Genomic DNA, 13,558 nt, shown 5'->3' on the forward strand with positions numbered 1-13,558 from the left:
TTTTTACCAGTACATTTTCTTACCAACAACATATAACCTCAAAGCATTAACAACAAAACCACATATTTGGTGTGTGATAGAGGTGGAAGCTCAGACGCTGGAGGAGCTGAAGCAGCAGAAGGCTTTTGTGCGGGAGCAGAGGAAGCAGTATAAAGAGCTGAAGGAGCTGGTGAAGAAGCACCATAAGAAAACCACGGATATGATTAAAGAGCACACGGCCCGGCACAGTGAGCTGCACAGCGAACAGCTCCGCCGCCGCTCTGCCCTGCACAAAATCGCCAAACGCGATGGTAAGAAAAGGTAGGTTCCCTAACACGCACTCTCTTCTATAACTCCCAGCCACCATCTGTCACTCATTGTTTAGGGTTTATTATTATTATATATCTTTATTCTGTCAATTCATCTGTTTTAGACTTTTCAGGGTATTTTGATGTCAAAGAATGACAAACATGGCATGCAATATTTCATTCCGATTTAAAATCAGTTCCTTTGTCAGAATTTCCTCACATATTTTATAATATAAATGATAAATAAAATAATACAAATGTAACATTTGTGCTTGTGTGTTTGTTTGTGTGTGTGTGCTAGATCAGGTTCAGATCGTGCTCAGTGGACTGTGGATCAGGAGTTGGCTGCTCTGGAGCAGGAAAGTGCTCAGAGACTGTTGGAGCTGAAGGAACAGCAGCAGCAGCAGCTCCTCACCCTCAGGCAGGACCAATACTACAGTGAGCAGTACCTCAAAGGCAAACACATTAAACAGGTACACCGTGCCGCTAGAAACCTCTAGAATTCATATGTACATGTTTCCTCTTACGCCAAACATAATCACTCAGTAAAGACATGTAAAGTAGTAAAGTAAAGTGAGTGTAGACCTACACTCGTAATAAAGACCTAGAGTGTAATAAAACACCACAAGGCTATGAAATTGTGAAGTACTTACTGTATTGGTTGGTGTGGCGCAACGGATAGCACCCCTACCTGCCAGTGAGCTATGTGGGAGACTGGGGTTTAATTCCCGGATCTAAATGATTATGCTGCGTTACACCAATAAGTTGGTGTAGCTTGGGCAAGACTCCTAAACACCACTTTGGCCCACATGTAACCTTGTAAGTGGCTCTGGATATAAGCTTTAGCTAAATGCCATAAACGTACTGTATTTACACATGTAGTGCATAACCACAGCAAACACTAATACAGAAACAAACAAGGTGCTGTCAGCTTCTAACCTTTAGGGACAGTTTCAATCAGCTCTGAGCATAACCCTTCAGAAGTTTGCAAATGACACAGTATTTTTTCTCTATAATCAGTATATACGCTGACATACAAAAATAAGGTGCAATTCATTAAATATTAATTAAAAAAAGAATGATGTGACATAAGCACAGTTATATCCAACAGTGTGTACAGTGTGCACAGTGTGACTGTGCAACTCAGCACTCTGCCTTGCTGTCTCACCATGATGTGTGCGTTGATTACACGTTACCACAGACAGCATAATCTATCATGGAAAATGTGTTAAGACTTATTCAGGCAGAAAGCCCAATTAAGTTCCCTATAAAGAGCTGACAGATTTCCAGTCCACTGATTTTCCTTAAGGCCAAGCGTGCACTCTGGAAGACTCTGAATGTATTCTTCACACTGCTGGACAACAGCTGAGTAGGGTTATTGTTTTATAAACAATAGATATCAAAATGAGGTTTCACAAGTTGTTTACTAATATTCTTATTACTATTTTCAGGTGCAATTAATATTGTTGCTCTCTCAGAATATTGAGAATAAAGCCAAGCTACAATTGTTTACATAGAAAGTTAAGAAGTGTAGTTATAACATTGCTAAAGCCCACAGCCCTATATAAACTCTCAAATATTCACTTCACCTCTATGACAAACAACTTCACCCAACTTTTCTCTATGACAAACAACTTCACCCAACTTCACCTTTTCTTATATATATATATATATATATATATATATATATATATATATATATATATATATAAAATATGAATAAAATATTTTAATAGCCTGGTTAGTACTTCTGACATTTGACATATCTTTCTTAGTGTGTGTACATATTGGCATGAGCATATGTTTCATGTCTGGTTAATGTCCACTGTTAATGTCCAGCTTGTTGAGAAGCTGACCAGCATTGCTGAGGAGTGTCAGAGTAACCAGCTGAAGAAGGTGAAGGAGCTGTGTGAGAAGTAAGTGTTCAATTATAAAGGGTCAGTTTCCCAGACATGAATTAAGGCTAGTCCTGCACTACCTTGTCCTTTCATTGGGGAATCTTCATTGAGCACGCTGTGTAGTACAGGACTAGGCTTAATCCCTGTCTGGGAATCCAACCCAAAGAGTTTATGCGACATTCAGTTTCAGCATAAACTGTTATACAGTATGATATGAATTCATGTAGGGTCTTTATTGTACAATTTACTCTTAAATTTTGTTTAGCAGCTTTATGCTTCTTCTCTGCAGAGAAAAGAAAGAGGTCAAAAAGAGGATGGATAAGAAGAGGCAAGAGAAGATTAATGAAGCAAAGTCAATAGAGAAGAATCTAACGGAGGAGTAAGTCATACAGATGTACTTCACACTACATTTAATGCTCGTCACTGCTAGTACAGCACTCCTTTGAGACATGTAATGCAGTCTGTAATAAGACTGTGATGCTTCAGAGGTCTTGTTGTTTTGACTCAATATTCCAGCACATTGGATGTGGTATGAAAATATTAGACCCATGGACCCAAAAAAATATGAGCATAAAGGCTAAGGTTATTTCCATATTTTCCATATTTTTGTCACTTAAAGTACTTTTATATAAATATTCTATATTATGTATATGTTTGTACCTTTAGTACTTTTTACTTTTCTATAGAATACATAGTTATTCTCTATCAGCTATCAGGCTAAATCAGATTTTGGCCCAGTGAGATTGGGCAACCCTGTTCTATGAGGTCAAGAATTGCAGAAGTCATGAAGTGCCGAATGTCAGCGTAACTTCAATACAAATTGATGTCTGTGTGGGGTGATATTGTACAAATTTAATGGGGAAACTTTAATCTTCATTATACTCCATCACTTGCATAACTCTTTAACTTACGTATTACTTTCATAGTAAAGACTGAGTAACTTATAGTAGCTACTGAATAATTGGCCTTGCTGGTTTGTTTCAACCTTTGCTGTTGGACGTGTGCATGTTTGTTGTTTGTCTGAAATCTCAAACCCAGGCCTACAGTCACCACAATGTGTCTCTTATAGAGAGAAGTTGGAGATCAACAGATCACATGTGAATGAAGTTGTACAGTACATTAAAAGGGTAAGCAACCTCATATAGTCAACATGTCCTAAAACAACTGTCCACAATTAAAACGTTGGTGGTAGCGTGATTGTGTTGGAATGCTCTGCTGCTCCTACATGACCCAGAAGATCTTGCAGGAGAATGTCTGTGCATCAGTCACTCTTGTAAAAGTCTGGACTTGAATTCCATGGAGATGCTTAAGGAGATGGAGATGGAGACCTTAAGCATGCACTAAAGAGTGGGTCAAAATTCCTCCTCAGCAACGAGACAGGCTATATTGTGTTTCCTCGTGTTCATTTCTGAAGTGCCGTGATATGCAGACCATGAAGCAAATAATGTGTGTCTTACCCACGTCTCTTGTCTCTTTTAAGCTGGAAGATGCTCAAAGCAAAAGGCAGGAGAAATTACTGGAGGTGCACAAGCTCATACGGCAGCAAATCCTGGATGAGAAACCAAAGGTATGAGAGAATCCCGTTCTTCTCCTTCAGACAGTTTTATCACTAAACATGGCATGAACACTCTCAGCATGTCTTCCAAAACACACACCATGTGTGTGTCACCTCATTGTCACTGTTATTTTAGGAGGACTGTTCGCGAGAGAAGGTAAGCAGTTTTGCATCCTAGCACTAAATAAATCAAAGCTCTAATACTGAAAGCAGCCGTATTGTGCTGTGCACTGCTTCTTAAGCTCAGAGACTGGATAAGTGGATGTGTTCTTTGTGCTGTAAGTAATCATAATGCCACTCCAACAGCCTAACACCTATAAAGAGCATAATGTTAACCCAGCATAATGTAAAAACTCTGCACTGTTAGAATGCCATTCTAGAAATGCTTGGCTGTGGCATCTCAGGAACCCTGAGTAATAACATGTAATGTAATTTCAGCCCAAACCATAGACAAGCACCTAATACCCTGTAAATATGGGGGATAATTCCCATTAATATAGCATATTAATGCATTTATTTGTGTTCTTACAGGCTAAAGCCATGTTATTACCAGATGCATGCATGCGCTGTGTAATAATATATTTATTAGGGGACACGCCATAACATTACCATTAGTAGAGATGGTACACTGTACTGCCCAGCATATCATTTGTCTTGTTTTATATCTTTTCATGCATGAAACAATACCTTTACTGTCTTCAGCCTGCACTGAAAAAATGATGCTTTAAATTTACATGACATCAAATGCTTGGTAACATTTTTTATTTAGGTGCAGCCAATTGACACATTTAAATCATGTACATTCAAAGCACTATTTTTTCTGTGTACAGTCTAATTTCCTTGCTGTCACACAAAAACCTTGTATGTATCTTCAAAATGGCAGTTTTATAGAAGAAGGAAAAACCTTCTTAGCTTTCAATGGAAGTCATTGTAAAAATTATTAGACGTAATTCTTAAGTATTTCTATTGTTTCATTCTTCATGAAATTTTGCTTTCAGATTCAGATTAAGTTAAAAAAAAAAAAAGGTGATTGAAATTATGCCAAAAGATACTTAGTGTTTTGCGTGACAGTGATGATATGCAAATACAGACTCATCTGACAAGGTAATTGAGTGTGGTGATAATCTGCGATCTTTGGGCTAATGACAGAAAGCCTTGTCCAACGCTTTTGAATGGTGTGTGAAACATTATGTCAGTGTGTCTCACTCTGCTAAGGAGTTTGTAGGCAGACGATCATGTTTAATGTACTGTATGTATGTGTGCATTGTTTAATATATGTGCCTTCAGCCCAGTTTTCTTTCGCTCGGCTTGAGTTGTGGTACATTCCAGTGTATTTCGTAAATCTTTGTTATACTAGAGGACGATTCACTCACTCAGACCTACTTCAGCAACAATTGTGTTGAAATAATGCAAACATTTGGATCCAGTATATTTGATGTGCTCCATTTTGCCGTGTATCGTGAGATGGCATATCGGTATCGGGCCAATATTAGCAGAAAATGCTGGGTCAGATATTGAGATGAGAGGATCAGATCTGATCCTGTAACAAATCTAGCCTAATATAGAGCACAAAGAGCACACTCACACTGTATGAGGCCAGGTTGTTGTGTGTTTCTTCCTGTGGGTAGATTGAGTGGTTAAGCAGTTTGAGCATGATAGCCTACTTTTATCTTAAAGGGAACCCTGACTCCTACAACATCCATGCTGTAAAATAATGTAAATGTCCAATACTATAAAATGATGCACTTTGAAAATGTCAATCAAAAAGTCTTAGTTACCCCTATGACCAAAAAGGAAGGGCTTCAGGCTGCGATGCAGAGACACCACCAAACCAGGAAACTTGTCAAACAAGCAAAATGCCTCTGCTAGTAGGTCACCATTGTTATACTGTAATGATGTCATATGAGTCCTAAAATAAATCATGTTTGATATGTTTGAGTTCAGTGAAAGATACTATATGGACAGATGTATTGGGACTAAAATCAATTAATTAAAATAGTTTTTCTTTTGCTTTGGGTTGGATTATCACCACCCCACCTCTGACATGCCTAACTCCTGTAATCATTCCAAAAGTATTGGATGGAGCACCATCATTCCAGAGAACGCAGGCTCCAGAGAGTCCTTTTTTATTGGTAATACAGTCTAGACAAGCTGTGTGTGTATTTGCACAGCTGCATGCATTCATTAAAATGCATCCACACAAATATAGTAGCCATACAGTGTATTTAGCTTGCTGTTCCTCACTCACTGGACATTAGAAAGGGGAACCACATGATGTTGCAACAAGAATGGAAACCTAATAGTAGTATTTTGACTTAATGATGTACAAAGCAATTTGTCTTGGTCAATACAACATATTTGAATAGTACTGGACACAACATTCAGGCTAATACCACCAGTCATAATTTCCTCTCAGTGATAAGCTTCTTTTTAAAATTGCTCATATTAAAGCTTAGACGCTTGTAAAGAGGGGAATACCATTTCTGTGTCAGTATTGGTGGCATTAAGCTAAATCTAAGAAAAAAAACATGGTTTCGTGTAGGGATGGCAAACACGATCAGCAGTCAGATGAGAAAAAGCAGCGTATGGACACAAGAGGGCACTGTAGCACAGCTGCACTATGTCATGGAGAGGAGGTAGTGCTGCTGGACTGCTCTTGTCTTGGCAGGGTCATTCTGAGCTGGAGTTTCAGCTGGTAATATCTATATTGAGCATCATTTGGCTAGAGGCTTTCATTTTGGTCTACTTTCTGCTGCTTTTAATGGCCAGTCTCAGTCTCTCCCAACCCACTCGCCTTTACTGGCTTCATGTATTTTTACATCGGATGATTCCTGCTTCCCAGCGGTGGTTTCATGTATCTATTATAATGCAGTGTTCTCTGGAATACAGTATTATCATTTTTCTTACCAGTGGACTCTGAGGAACTATTTACTGTGCAGGCCAGTGGTCCAGCTGCACACTTGATCCATTTGACCTTGTTCCTTCCAGGAACAGCGCCAGGGTCATGGCTAAAATCATGAGAACCTGTAGCCCTCATTCTTTTACACACACACACATACACACACACACACACACAGCCACACTGACAGTCAGATATCTTTAGCAAATACCTCAGAGTAAAAAAAATATATATCTCCTCAATCCAAAGCAGGTCAGGAACATTCAGCTGTTTATTTGTGTTTGAACCCCACATCAGCAGGAAGAGAAAAAGGAGTGAGTGGAAGTAACCAGGGCAAAGCTAATATCCGAGAGAGAGAGAGAGAGAGAGAGAGAGAGAGAGAGAGAGAGAGAGAGGGAGTGGGAGAGAGAGAGAGAAAGAGAGAAGTAGTCCTGACCCATTTTCACGCCTCGGAGCAGCCACTAATGGACAGCTATAACCATCCCCAGGTCTTTGGAGACCTGCTGGAGAACGGTCTCTGGACTCTGCTCGCTTAGAGCTCACCAAGAAAAGTAGATGTAAGAGAGAGAGATGACGGGAGGAAAGAGACAGACAGAGACAAAGAGATTGCATACTCCAATCGAAGATCCACTGTAGTCCTTTCCAGCAGCACCCTTCAGCCAGGCCCCACTGACAGCATTTCCACCACCATTTCTATTTTGACATTTGAACCTGTTGTAATGTGACACAACCTCTCACCAATGGTACCTTTGATCGGAGCAGGGGAAGCTATACTTTGATGTATTTAATGTATTTAATGGAGAAGATTCCATTATTCCAAGCACTGATTTCCTCATCATGAAATACTGACATGAAGAAAGTCTACATAACATAATAAACCTAGAACTGAAAGGGTTCATTATAGGGTGTGGGCCTTGCGCAGAGATAGCGAGTGAAGAGTGTTGGAAATGGGAGATGATTGTTGTCACACCTCAGTATGTGTGCGCACAGGTGTCAGTGTCCTGCTAACGTTCTAATCAAAACGGCCCAGAGGACTCCCAAACGCCCAGCATGCGGCGTAATCTAATAAGCCTCGACTTTCTGAAGCACTTTGGGGGGAAAAAAGAGAGTGTGACAAACGCTAGCACGTAGCAGTGAACGGAACATTTTGAACCTCATTAAAATAAGACTTTGCCGCACCTCGCATTGAACCTGTTGTCTTGGTTTAGTTACAGTAAATCTTGGATCTCTGATTGCTGTTTCCGACAGCTGACTTCATTTCCACTTGTATCATCCTGATTTCATGCAAAGTGACTTGCCCTGGTTTTGCTAATGAACACCACAGGGATATTTACACAGTTTTACAAAGTTTACTGAATGTATTGGGGTCTGTAGTTTGCCTGTCTGTGCTAACACTTTCCTAAACAAGGAAGGTGGGTTTTCTTGGACCACTGCTGGATTTGTTTGATGGCAGGGAAAGGCGTTCTATCCTGTCATGTTGCAGAGCTCCCGGGTGTGTTATTTTGCCTGTCTCAGAGTGTAGTGTGTCAGCTGTGTTTTTTCCCCCCTTTGACAGCAGTGTGAATTCTGCCCCATTACGCAAGCCCACGGCTGAAGGCAGCCAGCAGCTCGACCAGAGTGGCAGAAAATGGTTGTATGGCTTCACAAACAGGAGCTGTATGTGTCTCCATGGCAACGCTCATCCTGGCCCCTAACCCCACCCGCTCAACAGCCATGCTACTGAGAGGAGATATAGACCACTAAACAGATACATCCCAGCACAGTCTTATGCAAAAGTTTGGGCCAAATTACATATTTTATATGTATGTTTTATATGTAGCTAATCAATCCTATTGTACAGTAACTCCTTTTTATATCTTTCATAACATAGAAAAAATTACGAATTTAAATCATCAGAGAGCCCATCACATATATATATAGACAACACACACATAAAGCCCAGCACTGTTGGGCTAGGTAAACAGCACAGTTTACCGGTATACATACTGTATAGGTGCTGTTGTAAAGGATTTTCTCAAGTCAAGTGAAAAGGCTTAAAGTCAGGAGACAGACAATGAATAGTTATTTGAATACAGAGGCAGTATCAGTAATGTGAGGACTTTGTTGTCAGTATGACAGCAGTTTATGAATGACCTCTGCACTTGTGATCAGTCATTAGTGAGTAAAAATAACATTAGTGAGTAAAACTAAAGCACAGTCCAATTTGTATGTATAGAGATATACAGTGTACAGTGTTCACAGTTTAGTCCTTATACTGTTCCAGGGTAGTCCAGTCCACACTACTCTATACAACAAATGGAAAAAGACCATTATAGTAGCAACTCTGACTAGTTATTATCTGGGTGGACCATTGTCAGCACATCAGTCATATCGCTGTGGAAGTGTATGTATGTATGCATGAAAGAAAGTGAACTGGTCTCTAACTGTTTACCTACAAAGAGTAAAAGCAAGGTAGGGGTGCCTCATAAAGTGGTCAGTGAGCGAAAACAGCCTTTAAAAGATCATAAACATAACTATACCTGATATTCCCTTGCCAGAGCACACAGAAAACCATATCTATGCAAAAATGTGAACATCCCAAGACATGTGAGCTCTCAAATAACTTTTACACACCTTAATTAGCTTAGTGTCATTAGTTAGGGCTATGGCTTGTTCACAGTCATTTTTAGGAAAGATTTGCCAGATGATGCACATTTCAAAGCTTTATAAATACTCTCAACAAATAGTGGTCATGGGCCCACAAAGCAGAAACTGTTTCCTTATTTTGTAATGTAATTCAAAACTGCATTTAATAGGAACATTTGGGGGTCAATTTGAGATCTGGAACACCAAATTTCTGCTTGCAGGATTGCTAGTAAGGCAAAATTTAGCACACTGAATGGGGTGGTGCACTATTCTACTGACGTTGGCACAAATATGACTGTAATGGAAGAGTCCTCAGAAAATCTTTTCTGCATCTTTACCACACAATTTATCATCTGAAGTTTTCAAAGGAACATCTCAAAAAGCCTGATGCATTTTGAAAAGTCCTGTGGGCTAATGTTGTTAGAATAGGTCTAAGAAATATTGCAACAAGAAAATATGATATATGATGAAAATGGATGCAGATATTTCATGAAAAGAACACCTCTCCAACTGTTAAGCATGGGGTTAATCGATCATGCATTGGGCATGGAAACTTTTATGGGTAGCGCGAAGAATGGATTGCACACACCTTATAATCCAGAATGGACTACCTCAAGAGCTGTAAGCTGAAGGTTTTGCAGTTCCCTTGCTGAAATATCATAGAAAATCAGTGGATGGACCTTAATAGAGCAGTCGATGCACGACAGCTAAAAAAAATCATAGAACTAGAAGGCTTTTGCAAGGAAGAACAGATGAAAGTCCCCTAAACAAATTAAAATACTCTTTGCCGCTACAAAAAGCATTTACAAGCTGAGCTACTTGCCAAAGGAATTGATACTAAGTACTGAGCATGTAGGGTGCCCTAACATTTGCTTCTAGCCCTTTTCCTTTTTTGGTATTTAAAAACTGTAATCAACCAGTAACCTAAATTCTTGCAAATGATTAGACTACAGGCTGGATTTTGAATGAAAAATCTTCACATATTGCCTGGTCTGAATGTGGCAGAGAGAGAGAGATCTATACCTAACAGGAAGGGGGGCTGAAAGAAGAAAAGGGAAGATGAGGAATAGGTTGAGGTAGGCTCACAGACAGTAATGAGAGGTATTATTAAACAGTCGAAGCCCAAATGGGGTGGGGTGGTGAGGGGTTGTAGGAGATGGAGAATAAAATATGGCTTTTCATTGCTAGACAGCAAAAAAGCGAGACAGATGGAGGGGTGTGTTTGTACGCAGACATAGAAGCAGAACAGCTTGTGACTCGACCAGGCCCGGCTGCATTTGGTCCTATTCCCAGAAACAGAGCGAGAGACTGGCAGACGCTTCACATGGTTTACATAGATCCCTCGTCCTGTCGCTAAAGCCCCCAGCGCCGGGCCGGTCGTGCTTTCGGCCCTGTTTGATGTGAGCCACTCGGCCGGTCAGCATTAATAATGCACACGGGCCGCCTGCCTCTTCACGCCAGGGGAAACCATTGTCACTCGATAGAAACCAGAGGAGCCCAAACAAACCCCCTGTGGCAGAGATGTTCGGCATGCCAGCAGTGGGTACAATGAGCGGCTGTGGAAATCTCACTTCCCTGGGCTAGCTTTGGCGGAGGCAGCACCAGATCACTTCCTTTTCTGGAGAGATGCTTCTGCCATAGCTCAAGTGGTGATATTTGATTGAAAAGTGAAGGGGAAAATGACAGAGGTCTCCAAAGTGCAATGTTAATCTGCAGCTCTTTTCTACCTACAGCTCGAGCGCACTCTTCATTCATTCCATCTGCGTACCTCCAGAATAATATTTGGACATCTTCACACAGTGCCAAGCCAATATAGCAGTGTTGTCTACCTGCATCTCAAACAAGGAGAAGTGCAGCAAAGCACAAACAGAAAGCGGAGGCGGTTTAATGGAAGTGAATAGAGGACTTTTCTGCATACAGACCCCTTTCCCTATTGCTTGCTTATTTACATAGCTGCATTGGGGAAATTGTGTTTGCCGGTGCTTCTCTTAACCCTTAGTACAGTTCATACTTAATAGTAACTATAAAAGTGCACATTTAATTACAAATGAAGTTACAGTTACATTACATTTACATTCTGCAGCAACAGGTTGAGTTTGCACTTCTGTCTTCTTCTCTGTGTTTCAATGTCAGGAAATGAGACTGTCAAGCATCTTTCTTCTCCATCTCTTCTACTTGACTTCCAAACGGGTATCTTTCATGGTTTCTCTGGCCAACTCCATGCCCCTTTTTCCTCCTTCATATTGTCACATTATGGCATGTTGAATGGGGCACACTACATTGTGCACTACGCTCTACTCTGCTTTTATACCCCTTTGCCTGCTGTTGTGTAAGTAGGTTTAGCTCCTCACTAGACATATCTTATAGTTACTGGTATACAAAGGCTTCACTTGAGTGCTCCGGTCTACATATTAGAGACTGCTGTACCAACACATCACTGCTTACCCACGTAAACAGTGCGACACGTTGCAATTATTCGTTTAAGCATTGAATTAGAATGGTTTGTTTTTGTGTGAAACATGAGGGATTGTGGGGAACTGATGGTCTTGAAGGATGCACTAGTCGAGTTGAGGCTCTGACTAAATGGGAGAGTATCCTGGGCATGGTTTGACATGTTTTGGTTTACACTGGTTTTTAATCCTAGTGCTGGTGTACTGGAGTACTGCTGCCCTGTACATTTATGCTATGCTTATGATTCATGCTTGATGGACTAATGAACAGATTAACAAGCCCTTTCCAAAGTGAGCTGGCTGTGTTTGGCACAATCACCTGGATTGAGAACCACTGGTTTAGGTGGTTTACAGTTTGTTGTTTCAGTTTTTCCCTTTCATATGTTTCATTTGACCCCTTGGTTTAGTTTTCTGGATTATTTTGTTTTATAGTCTATTTAAAGAGTTTGCTCTTTTTAGACAGTGGGTTCAATGAGATATAAGTGAGGAATAACTGATCATCACGATGCAATGTCCATCATTCTCAGTGTCAGGAAAAGTGCACACAGCGGTGCTTCTGCTAGAGTGGAAACGAAGGCAGCGGATTCTGTTGCAATTCAGGATAGTCCAGAAAAGCCTCTCTTCACTCGGTGATGGCTTAGAATTAGGACAGATGTTGAAGAAGGTCATTTTTTTCTCCCAAAGTGTTTTAAGAGAGCTGAGGATTGGATCTGAGTCTGGTTTGTTGACAGATGACAAGTCTTTTGAGGGAAGACATATTTAACATCCCCTGCTCGAGAGGGACTGGAAACTAGACTGTGTCACGCTTTCATCTCTCAAGGTCACTTGAGGTGAGCCAGTTAATTTGGTTCACCTTGGCCACCGTGTTACACCCCACTGAGTCTGTCTCAGCGCAGGCCTTTTTTTCCCTTTTCTTTCTTTCTTGACACATCCTGTAGATTAGCTGGTGCTGTTGCAGTAATGGTATAAACACTCTGATGTGAAGAGGTTGTCTTTTAATGTTTTCATGAGACGATCAGCTACAGGTTATGAATGCAGTAAACAGCATTTTCTATTGCTTGGTACCTCGTTCCTGTATGTGAGGCCTGGGCTCAGCTTAGGATGATCTGTAAATACTGAGCAGGTGGCCTGTCTGTTTCTTGTTTACATAATGACTGCATGGATACGTGTGTAAGCTAGCAACTTACTGCATTTTCAGGTTGTATTATTGTCTGAGCATTATTCTTAAGGCACAGAGGCCCTGGCGCTCAACCGGTCTTCGGTGCTAGATCTTCCACGATTACCCTGGTATTTCGGTTGTAAACAGAGGTTTTGTTCTAGATGTTGAGAGTAAATACAGATATGTGTCCAGGCATCAATATGCTTATTCAAGAACAGTTTGTCTATTCGTAATTTACTAGACCATGGGTGGGGAAGAGGGCCACAGTTTCCTGCTCTAGCGTACCAATTATCCTGGTAATCAGCTGTGTTGGAGCAAGAAAATCACCAAACGGTGCAGGAATTCCCCACCCCTGCTCAAGACATTGTAAGTGGTTTTAAAACACATAGCTACCTCAATGGCATTGACTCACAATCAGTCTGTACTGATCTCTATGATATGTATAGATAATCAGTCATATATAATCAGTGAATATCATAGAAAACTTATCATTTATATTATATAACATTTTTGGGAGAAGGACCACACCCTAAACCCCTACTTCTCTAGGTCTTCATCCCCTGCATATACCCACACTTCACTGTCTATCCCTATCCGAATAAACTTCGCTCCCCCTTTCCTCCTCCCCATCGCCTGGTTTGCCAGGCTTCACATGACCACAGAAAAATTTGTATTTTTATGCCTC

General features: G+C 40.7%; 2 protein-coding genes across 7 annotated transcripts in view; one reads left to right on the plus strand and one right to left on the minus strand.

Annotated features, from left to right (window-relative positions):
- Window positions 1-13,558, minus strand: part of gpcpd1 (glycerophosphocholine phosphodiesterase 1) — a 252,304-nt gene that overhangs the window by 225,671 nt on the left and 13,075 nt on the right. The gene's annotated exons all lie outside the window — the stretch shown is intronic.
- plcb1l (phospholipase C beta 1-like) overlaps window positions 1-13,558 on the plus strand; it is a 122,936-nt gene that overhangs the window by 102,122 nt on the left and 7,256 nt on the right. For 3 of the 6 annotated variants that reach the window (XM_072683188.1, XM_072683210.1, XM_072683215.1), the window contains 7 exons: window positions 81-300; window positions 589-760; window positions 2,127-2,203; window positions 2,475-2,564; window positions 3,255-3,312; window positions 3,666-3,752; window positions 3,877-3,897. In XM_072683188.1, the coding sequence (XP_072539289.1) occupies window positions 81-300; window positions 589-760; window positions 2,127-2,203; window positions 2,475-2,564; window positions 3,255-3,312; window positions 3,666-3,752; window positions 3,877-3,897 (725 nt within the window). The remainder of the gene's footprint in view (window positions 1-80; window positions 301-588; window positions 761-2,126; window positions 2,204-2,474; window positions 2,565-3,254; window positions 3,313-3,665; window positions 3,753-3,876; window positions 3,898-13,558) is intronic. The other 3 variants (XM_072683202.1, XM_072683221.1, XM_072683195.1) reach the window with 2 other exon arrangements.

Source organism: Salminus brasiliensis, chromosome 1 (assembly GCF_030463535.1).
Source record: "Salminus brasiliensis chromosome 1, fSalBra1.hap2, whole genome shotgun sequence".
Lineage (NCBI taxonomy): Eukaryota > Metazoa > Chordata > Actinopteri > Characiformes > Bryconidae > Salminus > Salminus brasiliensis.